Genomic DNA, 18,301 nt, shown 5'->3' on the forward strand with positions numbered 1-18,301 from the left:
TAGAACTTTTAATATGAGGTTCTAACAAGTTTATTATGTAAATGACACCCTCACGTGAAAAACGATATCTTTCAAAAAGTACACTATCGCGCTGTGCTAATGGATCCTGTCTGTGTCGCAAAACGCGATTAATTCTAAAAGCTCTGGGAATTATCCTCGCACCTTCCGCAACAGGTTGCTCTCGTAAAAACGGGCAAGACATGGCTGCGACAGACTTCCCTATCTCCTCCGCTTATAAAGCCGCGATCTAATCCTGTTTACATGAAATAAGCCTGCTCCCGAGCAGGTTTAAGCTTGCGCACCTGTTGCTATGACAGCAAGTCCAGGATGAGCGTTGAAGAACCAAACAATCCAAGATCAAATCGTCAACAATCAAATCCAGCTAACTGAGTTAGCGACGTACGAAGAACGAGCCCCAGGTCTCTGCAGTCTTTGTGATAATAAAGCGATGTAGAGAAATACAGAATTAAAGTAGCCTAATCATCGTTTCAACAATTTCTTTAAACAATTTTGCCTTAACATTTAGCCTACGAATCACATTTACTAGTAATTTCATCAAGTATTAAACTGAAATATTCATGAGATATAATCAATCTGCTGACATATGATCAGATATATGAGGCCACTGGATGAGTCAGTTCCTGATGTAAGACGCTCACTATATCAAACCAAGCGGATTTCATTTATCATGAAGCTGAAATGCTAATCCATTAATTCCCTGCTCAGTATTCATGTTTCGCCCGGCCGCGTTTGAGACATCGAGGCTTTATTAGTGAATTAATGCACTCATCTGCAGATGTAATTAATCACAGACTGATTCACTTACAGCCTGACAGAAAACAGCGCATATGAGCCCCTCTCCTCCTTGCTAAATCAACCAGCAATGTTCGGCTTTTAGAATAGCGGTTTTCCATTTACGACTAAAAATAATGATCTATGCATAAATAATTTTAAACACTACACTATTACATGAAAATAAGACCCACTTATTTTCTCTTGCTAAAGTTTTGGCCTAAAAATTACACACAGACTTCATTATCCTGAGTGTATGGCTATATATTACACACACACACACACACACACACACACAGGATAATGAAGTCTGTGTTAATTTTAGGCTAAAACGTTAGCAAGAGACCCTAAAGTGGGTCTTATTTTCATGTAGTAGGCCTATTGCAGTGTTTAAAATGACTTATGCATATAGATATGCACATATATATATATATATAGCAAAACCAAAAAATTACCAGATATACATTTGTATTGGTGCAGGACACTATAGTTAATTTATGCATGTGAGGATAGCAAAATAAAGTAAACTGTGACACATTATACCCAAAAATTCTTCATACAGTGGACTACCAGTTAAACTGATAAAAATGTGGGACCAAAATTTGACCGAACCATGTGTTTTTCTTTAATTGCTGTGACCTTTTTACACCACAGACTGAACAATATTAAGCATTGCTTGGTAATTGGTTGACCTAAATTGGTATTATCTAATTGTGTACTTCAATTTAACAGCTGAGAGCTATTTAACCTAATGCTTTACATACTGACATTATCCAGATGAATTTGTTCTGACATAGTTCTTGTCATATTTTATTACCATTTTCTAAACTATAGCGTATAAACTGATAATGTGAAAAATGTTGAAGGTGTCTGAATAAATTTTGGTTTGACTATATATATGTGTGTGTGTGTATACACTTAAAAAATAAACTTCAATTTTATAAAATTTATGAAAAATACTACTATATATAAAAAAATAAACTTCAACCAAGGTTATTTTACAAGTGTCCATCTCAGTGTATTATTATTGCATTGTAAGTGTCATAATAATGTAAAAACTTTAATATTAATATTTGTAATTATAAGCCACGCTTAAAATGTAACACTCAATTTTACACATAACGAGGGTCCCTTTTTGTCCAAACAGGGTCCCAGGCTTGAAAAAGGTTAAAAGCAGTGAGTTTTGAACAGATATGCACAACTCAAAATCTTCAGAATATATATATATACATTAAAAAACAAAATCCAGCTACAAAAAGATAGTCTCAGAAATTCAGAGCAGGATCTGTCCTGCAAGCTCAACACACACACTTGGATTTTCATTCTGTTAGCAGGGTTCTTCCAGTGTAAGCAACTTTTGTCCGAGCCTCATTAATGACTCGTGTGGCGTCTCTCAGTGAGGAGACACTAATGTGTTGATGGTTTCTGATGGCCTGTGAAATTATGCAGGTGGAGAATCTGACAGCCTGCTAATTTATCTGCATCGATTAGCTTGATTATTCATAGACATAAAGCTACAATGATCTCTCTTTCTCAGAGAAAAAAGTCCTACACTGAGAGAGGAACTTGAGATGGATCTACAGACCAGTTAACTACCCAGAATACCCTTGTAACCACCTAAAATACTCTTATTAAATCCATGGCGCATAGCCAAAACACACCGGATCCATGATATCTAACACAAAGTAATTATTTACTTCAATTCATTTTACGGTACATGAATATTCACTAATCTCGGCGTTTGAAGTCAAATATATGCTTGTGTATGTTTATTTATATTTGTCATGCAGTACTTCATTTCAAAAGAAAACAATCAGACTTCCATAATCTACAAATAAATCATATAATTTGACATTTTGTGTTTGAACACAAATTAATGTGATGCAGCTCATAGGCTGAATAATCAGTTTGATTTTTGTGAATATAACCCTGACCGGTGTTTGCTCTCCAAACAGAAGTGTTTTCATTCCTGCTGGAAAAACATCTCAAGTCAGTGTCAGAATGAAAGTGAAGTCCACTGTTTAATGCATTATTGTTGAACGTATTTGTCATTTTTGACATTTATTTAAAAAAAAGTTATTGCATATAATCAAACAGATAATGAGGAGACAAAATTAAGTGTCGTACAACATCCACAAACCTTCACAAGCAGAAATAGTGAAAAACACACACAGAACAGTAAATAACAGAGGCAGAATTCCTCAGAGACTGAAGGAAGAACGTGCCAGATGTGACTATCACACAGTAGAGATCAGTCTGCTCTGTTATTCATATTTAATGAATAACATTAAATTATGCTGAAGAGTGTTGAACCTTCTCCTGCGTTCTACTGTACAGATGTAAATTTACTTTTCCTTCAGCCTGAGGTTTATTCATTACACTTTTTGGTGTGAAAGGGCTTTTACATTTACTATAAATAGAACTTCTTATATTACAAACAAACAATCAAGCCCTGCTCATATTTAAAAAGTAACGTGAAAGTAATGCAAAAGTAACTTTTCCCAACACTGCTCACAAAAAAAGAACTGCAAGATAAAAAGACGCAATTCTGTGAAATAAAGTCAAAATTACGTGATATTTATAGGTTTATACTTCTCAGAATTATGAAAAATAAACTCGCAATTTCAAGTTATACAGTCCGATTTTGAGAAAGTCACTACTTTTGCAAGTTTATATCTTGCAGTACCGACTTCTCAGAATTGCGAGTTTATACTTTGCAATTCAGACTTTTCCACATGCAACTGCAAGCTAATGTCATGCAATTCTGAAAAAAAAAGTCAGAATTGCACCAAAAAGATACTTTCACATCTCCGTGAATGGCTGAGAACAAATATTGCTATGGCGCAAGAACCTTCCAGTTTGGTGAGCTAAAAGTTTCCTGTGGTAAAACATGGCAATTATGGAATAAATAAAAGCTGCAATCAGCTTTAGTTGTGCAGATCTAAATAAGCATCTGGAGACAAAAACAAATCCTTCATTAGTCCATTATCTATTATGCTAATCAGGTGAATGATGTAGCTACACTTATACGTTTTTTTCTGTCTATAGACTGTATCTCTGGGCCCTTTTAACTTAAATTCTGTAGTAGATGTTGTTAACACTTTTTTCTTCATATCTGTGTGAGGAGAGCAATTACTGACTACGATTATTTGGCAAGGCTGATGCTCTCTACTATGATAAAGCTCTTATGAAAACTGAAAATGTTTTTAAAAATAAGTCTCGAATAACTTAACTTGATAAATAAAATGCAGTGAACACCTTCAAGACTGAGATGTAGTTTCTCCAATAATTTAACGATATTTATTCACATCCAGCACTCATAAATGTTTGGGCTCGGTACGATTTGTTTTTGAAAAAAGTATTTTCTGCTCACCAAGGCTGCATTTATTTGATCAAAAATACAGCAAAATCTGTAATATTGTGAAATATTATTACAATTTAAAATAACTGGTTTGTATCTGAATATATTTAAAAATCTAATTTATTCCTGTGATCAACGCTGAATTTTCAGCAACACTATTTCAGTGTCACATGATCCTTAAGAAATCAATATGCTGATTTGCTGCTCAAGAAACATTTCTTATTATGTTGAAAACAGATGTTCTGGAAACCATAACACATTTTGGATTCTTTGATGAATAAAAAGTTCAAAAGAACAGACATATAAATCTTTTGTAGCCTTATAAATGTCTTTACTGTCACTTTTGATCAATTTAATGCATCCTTGCTGAATAAATTTCTTAAAACTAATTCCTAAAATGTCCTTTTGAACAGTATTGTATATTTGATGCTTCATTTTTTAGTTATCTATCATCCTCAGCTATATGAAACAAACTGTATTTGTCTGAGAATATCCTGTATTATTGTTATATGTCATGACAATGACAAGCGCCTGTTGTTTTCCCTGGATTCATGAATAATCCTTCATCCAATCGTGTGCAGGAGGGGCGTGTCACCTCTGTTTGACGGTCCAATCAGGTAAAGGATCAGACATTTGCCTCCAGAAGTTCCAGGAAGAGTTTGTGCATTGGGACGCGTCCGTCCTGCTTGATGCTGCAGAAGTGCCTCACGGCTTTGGCGGAGGTCTGGCGGAGGAGCGGAAGGGTCATGATGAGTTTCCCCGTCCGTCGAGGGTCTTCCCTGTGATGGACACACTCGTAATCTAGAAGAGCTTCATGGAGAGAGTCCTGCAGACCCTGAACGGCCTCCACGTCCTCTATATGCATCGAGTCTGAGAGAGGGAATCAAAACATCAGGTCAATCAGGTCTCTGAATTCTGAATGCTTTTGCTGCAATTCATTAAAAAATATTGACTGTAAATAACGCATGTGTTAAAGTTGCTATCAGCCATTTTTGCACTGACATTCATTTAAAAGAATAGTTCACACAAAAATGAAAATTTGCTCAAATTCAGGCCATCCAAGATGTAGATGAGTTTGTTTCTTCATGGGAACAGATTTGAATAAATGTAACATTACATCACTTGCTCACCAATGGATCCTCTGCAGTGAATGGGTGCCGTCAGAATGAGAGTCCAAACAGCTGATAAAAACATCACAATAATCCACACCACTCCAGTCCATCAATTAATGTCTTGTTAAGTGAACAGCTGCATGTTTGTAAGAAACAAATCAATCAAGATGTTTAAGCTTAAAACTTCTGGCCAAAAAGTCCAGTCCATAATCCGTAATAACACTTCATCCAGTGAAAATGCCCATCTCCTGATGTATTTTCACTTCAAAACCCACTAACATATTTGTTTAGGACTTTTTTTGGACTGTTTTAATTTGTGCCTGGTCTGTGCATATTCCTCTCCTGATTCAGACAAGATGACTTTTTCACTGGAGGAAGCATTATTATGGATAGAGGACTCGTATTTTCACCTTAATTATGGATTTGTTTTTTTAGGAACATGCAACTTTTCACTTCATAAGACATAATTAATGGACTGGAGTGGTGTGGATTAAGGTGATGTTTTTTATCAGCTGTTTGGACTCTCATTCTGACGGCACCCATTCTCTGCAGAGGATCCATTGGTGAGCAAGTGATGTAATGATACATTTCTTCAAATCTGTTCCCATGAAGAAACAAACTCATCTACATCTTAGATGGCCTGAGGGCGAGTAGAATTCCAGAAACATCCATTTTTAAGTGAACCATTCCTTTCTGTTATTTATTTACTTTTTAACACCATGCCAGCGTCAAGGCTATTTTGAACTATTCCTTTAAGTAGTCCATGCAGAGTTGTTCTGTGCAAGTATCTGTATCTTTACCTGAGTTGGCAAGAGCGATGGCTTTCAGAGTGACAAACTCTTCTCTCTCCAGCCTCATGGATCTGTACCTGCGCACCAGCTGTAATATGGCCTTGTGGAGCTCGAGCAGACCTGCTGATTTGGCCTGTTCAGCATCCATGATGTAATCCTCCGCAAACACCAGCTTGTCCTCGCAGGGCAGTGAGCGGAAAGCCACACGCAGGATGAGGATCTCCATCCACGCGCTCTGCAGGAGACTCATCTGATCGGGCAGACAGAGGCTGGAGAAACCTGCAGGAGTGATGGAGTGACTGATCAGATAACTATCTCTTTAAAAAACAACGTATGATCCACGTACAGTGCCCTCCAAAAGTATTGGAACAGTAAGGCCAATTCCTTTATTTTTGCTGTAGACTGAAAACATTTGGGTTTGACATCAAAAGATGAATATGAGAGGAGAGATTAACATTTCAGCTTTTATTTACAGGTATTTTCATCTGGATCTGATACACAACTTAGAAGATAGTACCTTTTGTTTGAACCCCCCCATTTTTCATGTTACCAAAAGTATTGGAACAGATAGAATTAATATAGATTAAAGTGAAAAAGACTTCATATTTAGTTGCAAATCCTTTGCTTTCAATAACTGCATCAAGCCTGTGACCCATTGACATCACCAAACTTTTGCATTCTTCTTTTGTGATGCTTTTCCAGACTTTCACCGCAGCCTCTTTCAGTTTTGGGGGGTTACTCCCTTCAGTCTCTTCTTTAGCAGGTAAAATGCATACTCTACAGGGTTTAAGTGTGGAGATTGACTTGGCCAGTCTAAAACCTTCCACTTCTTGCCCCTGATGAACTCCTTTGTTGTTTTGGCACTATGTTTTGGGTCATTATCTTGCTGCATGATGAAGGATCTCCCAATCAGTTTGGTTGCATCTTTCTGTAAATTGTCAGACAAAATATTTCTGTAGACTTCTGAGTTAATTTTGCTGCTGCCATCATGTGTTACATCATTAATGAAGATTAACGAGCCTGTCCCAGAAGAAGCGATGAAAGCCCAAGCCATTACATTACTTGTGTAATGTGTACTATAATGTACACCTGTGTACCCTGTGTTTCAGATGAGCTTTTATGTTTGGGATCATGAGCAGATCCTTTCTTTCTCCAAACTTCCTTGATCTACCCGTTTGAGGTGTGTTACTTAGTACACCAGTGGTTTCTTTCTTCCTCAGGAGATTCTGAATGGTTGTACTTGCTATTGCCAGTGTTTGTGCAATGGTTTGATTCATTTTCATCTTCTCTCAGCTTCACAATTGCTCTTTTTTCACCCATAGACACCTCTCTGGTTTTCATGTTGGTTACACGTCTAACTAACTATAAATGCAGTCTGCACGGATCTGAAACTGAGCGCAGACATTCAGTGCTGTTTATTGTTTGAATAATCAATTAATAGGACACACTAGGGCAACAAAACACACCTGTCAGTCACATGCTCCAATACTTTTGGTAACATGAGAAATGGCTGGGTTCAAACAAAAGGTGCTATCTTCTAAGTTGTGTATCAGATCCAGATGAAACCTTTAAATGTGACAGATAAAACCCACCTAATTTTAGAGCTAATTTGACACTGGACTCTGACCTCTGTTAGGTGACAGAGGTTTGTCCCTGAAGAACAGCATCAATGACGGACGAATCGCTCTCATTCACGTTCTCTCACACTTAATTAAAAAGCCAGTGATTAGTTTGGTGTGGCGAGGGAGGAGAGCAGCCATCACTGATGTTTATCAGAGGCCGTAATGGCTCGTATCTCTCGCTGGCTCTCCTCCTGAGTGACATTCATTAGCTGATTGGATCTCGGCGCTGATCGATCGCAGGCTGAATGAAGCAGCGCTGCCGTAAACGCTGAGCTCCGGAGATGCGTCCGTATCGACGTCTGTGAAACGTGTTAACGGAATCAAAGGGCCCTTGTCACACTCAAACAACGCAAATAAAACAACCCCAGAGCCATTTAAATCAGCAATGTCCCCTTCTATTGTACTTCCTGCTTCAGATGTCGGGGAAAGACAATGCTGCTGTCACACACTGTTGACATGAACACACACAACTGCTTCTGTGTATGTAAAACACACGTTGGTTTATGTTTTGTGGGGACTTTCCATAGACATAATGCTTTTTATACTGTACAAGCTGTGCATTCTAACCCTAAACATAAGCCTCACAGAAAACTTTCATTTTTACATTTTTCAAAAACGCTATTTAGTATGATTTATAACGTCAAAAATTTCAGGTTTGAGGACATTTGGTCCTCGCAACATAGAATTTATCTGGATGACACACACATACACACAAGCATTTGTTATACTTTGGGTACAAAACTGTTTGCATAAGTGAGCTAACCAAAAAAAAGTTTAAATTTTTTGTGTCGTTAAAAATAAAGATTAATCTAAAATAAAAATGTAAGTTGTTAAAATATATAAATATGTATTATATTAAATATATATAAATAAATATTATTTTAATATATAATAATGTATAATATAAAATGTGTGTGTGCGCTACTCTCCAATTGGAAACTACTTTTTTTGTTTTAAAGTATAGACCTGACAATATGTTCCTAGTTTTATATACTGATTTTTTTACATTTAAAAGGGCTGAATGGTCCTTGCACAAATTTTCTAAAATGAAAAGTATTATTTTTTGTACAATTTATTTCCCAAGTGAATGTATCTTATTTTAAGAATGTTTAGAAATTGTGTTACTTGAAACCTAAAAAATTTAGATTTTTTTGCATTTCATGACATATTTTTTGTCGTCATATGATTGACCTTTTATATAAAAAAAAAAAAACAGAAGTCTGTTGTATGTCCTCAAGCAGATAAATTTGAAATATTCACTCACATTCTCTCAAATGAGACAAATTGTGTTTATTTACCAAATACTGTAATCTAGAGCACAAAGCTATGACATATAATCAGTCACTCACATGTTATGGAGAATCACACACACACCTGGTTTTGTGGTTTGTTTTGTAAGCATTACAACAGAGGTCAGTATCAACACAAAAACAGGTGCTGGCCAGTTCTCTGTGTGTATGTGTAGATACTGAGATATAGTTGTAAAAGTGAGCGAAATCTGATGAAATCTCGAGGACAATGAGAGAGGACGTCCTTGAAAAAATTATTGATTAATAAAGCAAACATTAGAGTTGGTATGTAGAAAATATACAAGATTTAATGATGATAGAAGTCTATGAAAAATCCTCACTGAGGTGTTTAGAGCTGCTAAAAGAACCGATGTCTTGAGTACAGGAAGACATTTCATAATCAAATTCCTCTAAAAACATCTAATGCATCTGACATTCCAGTGTCACAGAATCTGTGTGTGTGTTGTTAGGCTACACAGAAACACATCCGAACTAACAGCACTTTTTCTCTGTGTATCCAAAACAAATAGCAGATAATGTGCGCGCGCGTGTGTGTGTGTGTGTGTGTGTGTGTGTGATTAAAGTCTCTTTGGTCTGTTAGTACCTGGTATGTGTTTGGCCCAGCTGATGTTGAGCACCAGCTCTCTGTCGGTGAGGTCACACAGGGTTGTTAGGGCTTTGATGTCACTGTCGGGGAGGGCGGGGTCAGGCATGGCACACACCTTCTCTGGCTCCGCCCCCAACAGCAGGGTCACCACCTTATTCTCCCCCTGAGTGCTGCAGGACGCTAACAGAAAGAAACATAGAATATTAACACATATAGGGCGACCATACATCCTTTTTCCCAGACATGTCCTGGACGGATTTCTAAACTGCCAAAAATGACCAGGTTTTGGCTTTGTTTTCCTGCTGACATGCTCTAGTCCTCATTACTTTGCTCGTTCTCTGTAGATCCCGCCTTCTCACAAGCTACGATTGTACGATGTACAATGCCTGCATGCTATCAAACAAATTTTCATTCATTACCTTCAGCAAGTATGAATAGGGTACATTATTCCCGGCCACTTTTTCAGCACCGCTGGTTCCAGAAGTATTTTTTCCATTCATTTTTCCCATTGGGATTTTAAAAAAGTGCTATAAGCAATTAACCAAGCCAACCAGCTAAGAGGAGAATCTAAAAACTTTTATTTGAAGCAAAAAACGTCTTAAAACAAAAAGACGAAAAGTCAAAGCTACATGACTGTCTACTTATCGCCATTAATGAGGGAAAGAACTACAATCCCATGAGCCATTGCAAATGACATTAAAAATGATGGAGAAACATAAGAAAAATAAACTATAAGAGAAATATAAAAATAAAAGTAGTTGATTGTATATAAATTATATATAAACATAATATATTAAGTTTATTGCAAAATAAGCGTGCACACACACACACACACACATACAGATATATATATACACACATATACACACACACACACACACACACATATATACAGATATATATATATATAAATACACATATACACACACACACACACACACACACACACACACATACAGATATATATATACACACACACACACACATATATACACACACACACATATACAGATATATATATAAATACAGATATACACACACACACACATATACACACACATATATATAAATACACATATACACACACACACACACACACACACATATATACAGATATATATATACACACACACACATATATACAGATATATATATAAATACACATATACACACACACACACACACATATACACACACATATATATAAATACACATATACACACACACACACACACACACACATATATACAGATATATATATATACACACACACATATATACACACACACACATATATACAGATATATATATATAAATACACATATATACACACACACACACATACAGATACACACACACACACATATATATATATATATATACAAACATACTGTGCCCTCCACTAATATTGGCACCCTTAATAAATATGAACAAAGGCGGCTGTGAAAATAAATCTGCAGTGTTTATCCTTTTGATCTTTCACTCAAAAAATTCACAAAATTCTAACCTATCATTGAAGTAAAACAATTGAAAGTGGGCGAAAAATCTCATGATGAAATAAATGTATATATATATATATATATATATATATATATATATATATATATATATATATATAGACTTAATTATATTATTAATGGTGCTTAATGGAAGTGGGCGGAGCTCAGCACTTGTTTGATGCAGTTTGCTCTCTGCGACTCTATGATTGGTGGAACTTTCTTTACAGCATCATGGGTAAGGTAGTTTTTATTTTTTTTAAACCAGGAATTCCACCGTTAAACACAATTATTTAAAACATGTTGAAATAATGCAAACTGATGGCTTCAACAAAAGCATACACCATCAAGTAATAACCTCGGAGCGCACAGTAGGTCTATTTTTAAAGGTTATCGTTAAAAATCTATTTCCCTATGGAGAAAATTAATGACATTTTTATTTTCCAGAACCTGACTGTTGCACTCTTTAGGACAATATGGCCAGGACATTTTAGTCAATTTAGAAATCCTGGCCACATATACTAAGATGCCGATGTATCTGGCTGAGGTGCAGTGTGATTCTTACGCTGTTTTCTGTGAGATTGCTGTACACCGAAGAAGACGCTGGAATCAGAGTCGATTCTCCTCTTATATTTCTGCCGTCCTCCTCGCACCCGGTCCAAACGCACACCTGAGTCACACACACATATAGATAGATTCTGGGATGAGAAAAACAACTTGCTCATTATGTAAAAAAAAGAAGAGCTTGACTGAAATAAACAGCTGCATGAAACAGGAAACTGGCTTTTATACATTTTTGGCAGCACTTTTAAAAAAGCAGGTGCACTGAAATAAAATCAGGCCAGCAATAATGCGACTCCACACCTGCACTAATATAACAGTCTTTGTCTGTTTGCTGACTGCGTATAATTATTATTTTTACGGTTGTGTTTGTGAAAGCACTTGAGTACAGCTGCATATTTAAGAAGCCCATGATACATGTGTGCTTAATCTCAGACACTTTCATAGCAAAACAAATCAAGAGAACCTGCATAGAGTGTCAATCATGTTATTTATTGCACTGCATGTAGCGAATCTCACAAAAACCTGTCAAGAACATGGCAAAAATAAAATGCAAAAAATTAAAATTCTAGTTAGGATTTTATGACAATTAAGCACATTTACACCCACAATATATTTTTGAAAACAATTTAAACATATGACAAATGTTCTAAAAATAATAAAGTAAATCAGGCTTCATTTTCTTTGGATTCTGCCGAGAAATGTGATGTTTTTGTGAGATTCAATAACACACACACACACACACACACACACACATGTTGGTTTTTGTGGTTTATGGGGACTCTCCATAGGCGTAATGGTTTTTATACTGAACAAACTGTGTGTGCTATTGCCCTACACCAACCCTACACCTAAACTTAGCCCTCACAGGAGACTTTGTGCATTTTTAGATAAAAAAAAAAAAACACCATTTAGTATGTTTTTTAAGCCTTTTGAATTACGGGACATAGGCAGTGTCCTCATAAACCACCTTCATATTGTAATACCTCTGTCATACCCATGTCATTATACAAATTTGTGTCCTCATAAACCACATAAACGTGCACACACACACACACACACACACACTCTCACCTTCTCGCAGCATTCCCACAGACAGACACTTAGTGAAGCGGCAGGCCTGACAGGACTTCCTCCTCCGTTTAGTGATCTCACAGTCTCTGCTGACCGAACAACTGTACTCGATATTTCCTGACAGAGACAAACAGACCATCATTACCATCAAAATATTCCTCTAGCAAAAACTGTGTACCAAACACACACAGACACACTTTCCCCCTGTGCAACTAACTAGATAAGCTGCATTTGTTTTATAACAAGATACAGTAAAATCTGTCATTTTTGGAAATACTATTACAATCTATTTCAAAATGTAATTTATTCCTGTGATGCAAAGCTGAATTTTCAGCATCATTACTCCAGTCTTCAGTATCACATGAGCCTTCAGAAATCATTCTAATATACTGATTTGCTGCTCAAGAATATAATTTATAATTTTATTTCAGCTAGATGCCAAGGCAGCATTGTTTTTGTTTAGTTTAAGATGAGGTACAAAATAACTAAAACTTAATAAAAACACTAAACACTAAAATGACACAAGAAAAAGTCTAAAACTTAAAAATAAAAACAGAAAATATCACATGTAATTCAAAATATTAACAAAACCAATAACAGTAAATAACACTGAAGGATGGACACACAAACACACATCTGATTGGTGTCCTGACCTTGAATGGTGCGTTTGAAGAATGCTTTGCAGGCCTCGCAGGAAGCCACTCCATAGTGAAAACCAGATGCAACGTCTCCACACACGAGACACAGGCGTTTGGGGCCCGAGCTCAGCCCGTATCCGCTCTTCTGCGTTTCCTTCAGCAGCCTGCAGGGGGCGCCGGGAGGCCTAAGAGCCGCCTCAGCCGCAGGGTATGAAGCGGGAGAGTCCAGACCTGTCGGGTTCCCTTTAGTTACTGAACTGTAGCTGCTCCCAGTGTCCGACGATGCCGCGGGACTGAGCTGGGTCAGACTGTCCGACAGGGACGAAGGGCTTGATGGCTCCGTCTTGATGTAGGCAGGACAGTGTCCATCGATCGACATCATGTCCAGAAAGCTTTGGCAATCAAGAGAATAATGAGAGTTAAGAAAAGGAGACAAATTCATGCCTGCATTATCTTTACACTAAATTTGATTATTATTACACATATTATTATTATTATTATCATTAAAGAGGTAAAATGCTGCAGTAAAAACATGTTAACTGTAAGCAAATTAAATAAAAAACTTTAAAATCTTTAGCCTTATAAATGATCTAAAAATATTCCTTTAATTTTACTGCATAATACAGTACAAAATTATAATTTATATTCAAACTCCACATTAAAGAAAATACATTTCATAGTGAATTATTGTTATTTTATTTAAGATTTTATGGCAAATTATTATTTTTTTATAACACAAAATATTTTTCAATATTTTTGGGGGTTAGATTTAATTTTATTTGTATTTATTTAACTATTTTATTTATTTATTTTTGGACACATTAAATTGCCCCAAAAAATAGAGATATTTAAAATGTTACAGACTATTTTTTTTTTTCAAATAAATGCTGTTCTTTTTTTTTACTTAATTTTTTTCAAAGAATGAAAAAAAATGGATTGTCTGCATTGTTTACTGTTTTCAACCTTGATCGTTTGACATGTTTCTTGAGCAGCATATCAGAATGATTTCTGAAGGATCGTGTGACACTGAAGACTGGAGTAATGATGGCATTTCATTATTTAAATTGTAATAATATTTCCCATGATTACTGTATATGCAGCCTTAGTGAGCATAAAAGACTTCTTTCAAAATCATTAAAAAAATCTTACCAACCCCGAACTCTTGTTTGTTTAATGTTTAAACAGCATTAAAACTAATAGCCGTAAAAGCACTATTTTAACATCACGTGTATCAGCCTGATGGTGTTTTGTCCTTGTGCAGGTCACGCTGTGCATGCTCTACAAGTTGTTTGTGTTTACAATGTTTGTATTTTTATGGTTCATGGAAAGACAATTTAGATGAACCTGTAACCACTTACTATAAATTTACCAGGATTTGTTTCACAGTGCATGAATCCCTGAAAGGAGCTCCAATCTGACAGAACAGCAAATTAGCGTTTTTTCTTTTTATCAGCACAACTATATTTCCCACTATGTCAGAATTGATGTTTACAGCACACACAGCGCCTGAACACACCTGTTTTATCACTTCATCTCACTCACACACACACAGCGGCCAGTAACGTGATCCTAAAGCCCATCAGGGTTTTTGTCTGGGATCCAGAAGAATTACTTCAAATCCTATTGCTGTAAGACGGTCGGTGAATGCTGCCAGAACGTGTGCTTATGCCTCAATTCTTACGTAAATATACAGTAGGATTATAGTTGTGATTTTTCCATAGTTTCTCAGCTCTTTCAAAGCGTGGTGTAGATCACTAACTGCATTCCTTTCAGTAATCATTTACTCTGTTCAAAATGAAGATTGATCAATAGTTAATGGTACATGTTCTTCCAATCAGCATATTGATTTCTGGGTCCCTTAAAGCATGATGGTTTCTAAAAATAAAAAATACTTGAGGACAAGGTTGCTTTTAAGAACCCAGAAACCAACAGGCTAAAGAATAAAAAGTCTTTGAGGAAAACAGGTTCTCATATTGTATTATTTTAGTTGGAAACTTTATAGTTATCTGAGCATAGTCTGATGATGGACAGGTTGCAAGTGGAATATGCATCTAAAAATATTTATTATTAATATAATAATAAGTTGCATATTTATGGAAAAACATGTTTATTCCATCTACTATTTTATCTTTTATAGTCAAATTATATAACTGATCAATCTTGAACTGAATATCTACCTAGGGATCAAATCAAAAAAACATTTCTTATGTACATAAAGTTTTACTCTCTGTCACGTTCCAACATACACATCTTTCTCTTATTATAAATCAATAGAATAAATCAAATACATGTCATGAGTAAGTTCTCTCTCTGAATTCAATAATGAAATGCCTTAACTGAAAATTGAGTGTTTAATCTTATTTTTATACATTACTGACACTCTATCCTCTGATTTGATACTGTTAGGTGTTTTGACACAATCTGTATTATTAAAAGCGCTATATAAATAAAGGTGACTTGACTTGTTACTCATGTCCCCCACAAAAATGTATCATAGTAAGCATAGTTTCCACCAAAATAATTCTTACTACATAATGTAAATAAATATGAGATCTCCTTTAATCAGTCCAACAACATTATAGCCATTTTGTTAATTTATTTGCTATATTTTGCTATACAGTGGCCTATAATTACAATATTTCATATTGATAAAAATATATATAACAAAGTTCCAGTAAAGCAAATGAAGTACAATATTATAGTACATATAAAAGCCTAATTATGGCCAAATTAAGTTAATACATTTTTAAGTTAGGCTACTTACTTGTTCTGTTCAGAAGGGAAGGAAAAAGACTCCGGGTGAAAAAACTGCACTAGATCCATTAGACAGCTAGGAATGAAACCATAACCTGAGAAAACTGTGAAAAACACTAAATCTCTCTCTTCTTTTCGTCTGTTTCTTCTCACCACTGCAGGGCAAACGCTTAAACCCCAGCAAGGCTGCTTATGGATATTGAAAACACGTTTCGCGTTGTTCCCGCCCCTATGCCAACGTCAGCAGATAATCGACCAATGGGGGCGCGCTCTAATGAATATTCATAAAGCTTGCTCAGGTGAGAAGGTGGTGCTTCGGGTTGAGAATTAAATGAAAGAAAAAAATCGAAAACACACGACATGAATCATGTCTAATCGCGAGGAACGCGACAAAACTAAAACACTGTCGTTGATGAAGCTAAGATAGAAATTTTAGTGTAGACAGTGAGTGTTTTATTTTCTAACCAGCTACTAAACCCGTTATATAGGCTTAGAAACATGCACAATGACGATATCAGATGGTAATACCATGGTACTTTGATGAACACTATGCATCATGTATAGCCTACTTCACTTCCAGTAAAACCATGGTAGGCTACTGTGGTAAGGGGATACGCCATACATAGCCTAAAAGTATCAAAAACTATCAAAGTGTCTACATAAAGATTCCCACTATAAAGATTATTGCAATTCTTGTCTTTGAAATTGCGTTTAAAACAAGGCATCATCTCCTGCACAGGTAATTAGCATAATACTCAGCAAACTTTCAAGAAACAATAACGTGTTTATGCGAGATCAAGTGTAACTTTGTGTTTGAAATGAGAAAGCCTCCATTATGCAGGAGGTAAACAGACAGTGTTTTCAGTGGGATTAGCTGGAAAAGCCTCTGTCCACTCATGTGCCGAGAGCAAACATACACTGAGCTGAAAAACAAAAGGAGATCTCAACGCTTTCTGTGTCTAAGTCCGACATTTACTCGATTCTGCAACTCTCTCACCATCATCATTGTCATTGCAGACTACACAGCAGGAAACGCTCCTCATTAAACATCCTCCTCATCCCTCCAGATCTCAACTACACCCAGATCAGACAGACAGGTCTGACCACTGCATTACAGATCTCAGTTCATAACATCAGGTGAAATCACAAAGAGCAAATACCTCCATGGCAATGGTGTCTTTTAAAACATGTTATAACCCATATAGCAGCCATCCTGGACGCTGCATGAGAGCACAACTTTATTTAGGCACCTTTACCAGGTTGCACTCTAATGAGCAAACATCGTATCTGGCATCTTTAAGGAATATTTCACCCAAAAATAAACATTTGCTGAAAATGCTCACCTTTAGGCCATCCAAAATGTAGATGAGTTTGTTTCCTAATGAGAACAGATTTGGAGAAATGTATCATTGCTCAACAATGGATCTGAATGGGTGCCGTCAGAATGAGAGTCCAAACAGCTGATAAAACATCACAATAAACCACACCACTCCAGTCCATCAGTTAACATCTTGTGAACTAAACAGCTGCGTCTTTGTAAAGTAGTGTAAAGAAAGCTTTACTTGCATATAAATAGCAGAAAATGTGTAGAGATTATTAATAAAATAAAATTCTGCTACTAATTGCAATGATATATAGTGCAATTATATAGTGCTTTTAACAATTCAGATTGTGTCAAGGCAGCTTTACAGTTTAGGAATAGTGTGTAATAATACAAAAGGACAACAGTAAACACTATTTCATTTAAAGTCAGTTCATCATACCGTAACTCAGACCTCAAACAAAAACTGAATATCTTGCAAAAATACAATATCACTAACCTGGGAAATCCTGTAATTAGGTCTTCATCAAAAGCGTTCAGTGCATGGTTCCAGACAAACTGATATCACCTATATGCCTTTACTCACCTAAGATGTACAAAATCAGACTACACTGTAAGAAATCAAGAAAGTAGTTTCCAGTCATCAGGTGGTTGGTGAATGTACTGTACTTTACTGTCACATTTCTATCCTCTCATCCTGTTATGATGAATTTGTGATGATATGTGAGTATCAGTGACAGTCGTTACCTGTGTGCCGAGCGTTACGTAACTCAGCTCTCAAAGTGATGAGTTGAGCAGGATTACATGCTGGATTTCCTCTGACTGAGACGATTCAAATCTCGTTTGTCTCACGCACAGAGATGATGACAAAGCTTTTTAACCC

General features: G+C 36.1%; 1 protein-coding gene across 1 annotated transcript; it reads right to left on the reverse strand.

Annotated features, from left to right (window-relative positions):
• Positions 1-2,790: 2,790 nt before the first annotated feature.
• Positions 2,791-16,296, reverse strand: LOC306880600 (estrogen-related receptor gamma-like). Its single transcript, XM_079434227.1, has 7 exons — positions 16,108-16,296; positions 13,359-13,735; positions 12,706-12,822; positions 11,636-11,740; positions 9,572-9,754; positions 6,066-6,335; positions 2,791-5,023 (listed from the first exon to the last, which is right to left on the reverse strand). Exons 1-7 carry the CDS (start codon positions 16,164-16,166, stop codon positions 4,779-4,781), a joined length of 1,356 nt encoding a protein of 451 aa, XP_079290353.1. The 5' UTR covers positions 16,167-16,296; the 3' UTR covers positions 2,791-4,778.
• Between the last annotated feature and the right edge of the window lie 2,005 nt (positions 16,297-18,301).

Source organism: Barbus barbus, assembly GCF_936440315.1.
Source record: "Barbus barbus genome assembly, chromosome: 14".
NCBI lineage: Eukaryota > Metazoa > Chordata > Actinopteri > Cypriniformes > Cyprinidae > Barbus > Barbus barbus.

What these genes read in the sequence shown, in the direction of transcription:
- LOC306880600 (XM_079434227.1), bottom strand. Translation starts at nt 16,166, where the DNA reads ATGGATCTAGTGCAGTTTTTTCACCCGGAGTCTTTTTCCTTCCCTTCT. An exon ending in TTCCCTTCTGAACAGAACAA is followed by an intron (nt 13,736 to 16,107) that starts GTAAGTAGCCTA and finishes TGATTGCCAAAG; the next exon opens with CTTTCTGGACATGATGTCGA. An exon ending in CTGGGCCAAACACATACCAG is followed by an intron (nt 6,336 to 9,571) that starts GTACTAACAGAC and finishes TCACTCCTGCAG; the next exon opens with GTTTCTCCAGCCTCTGTCTG.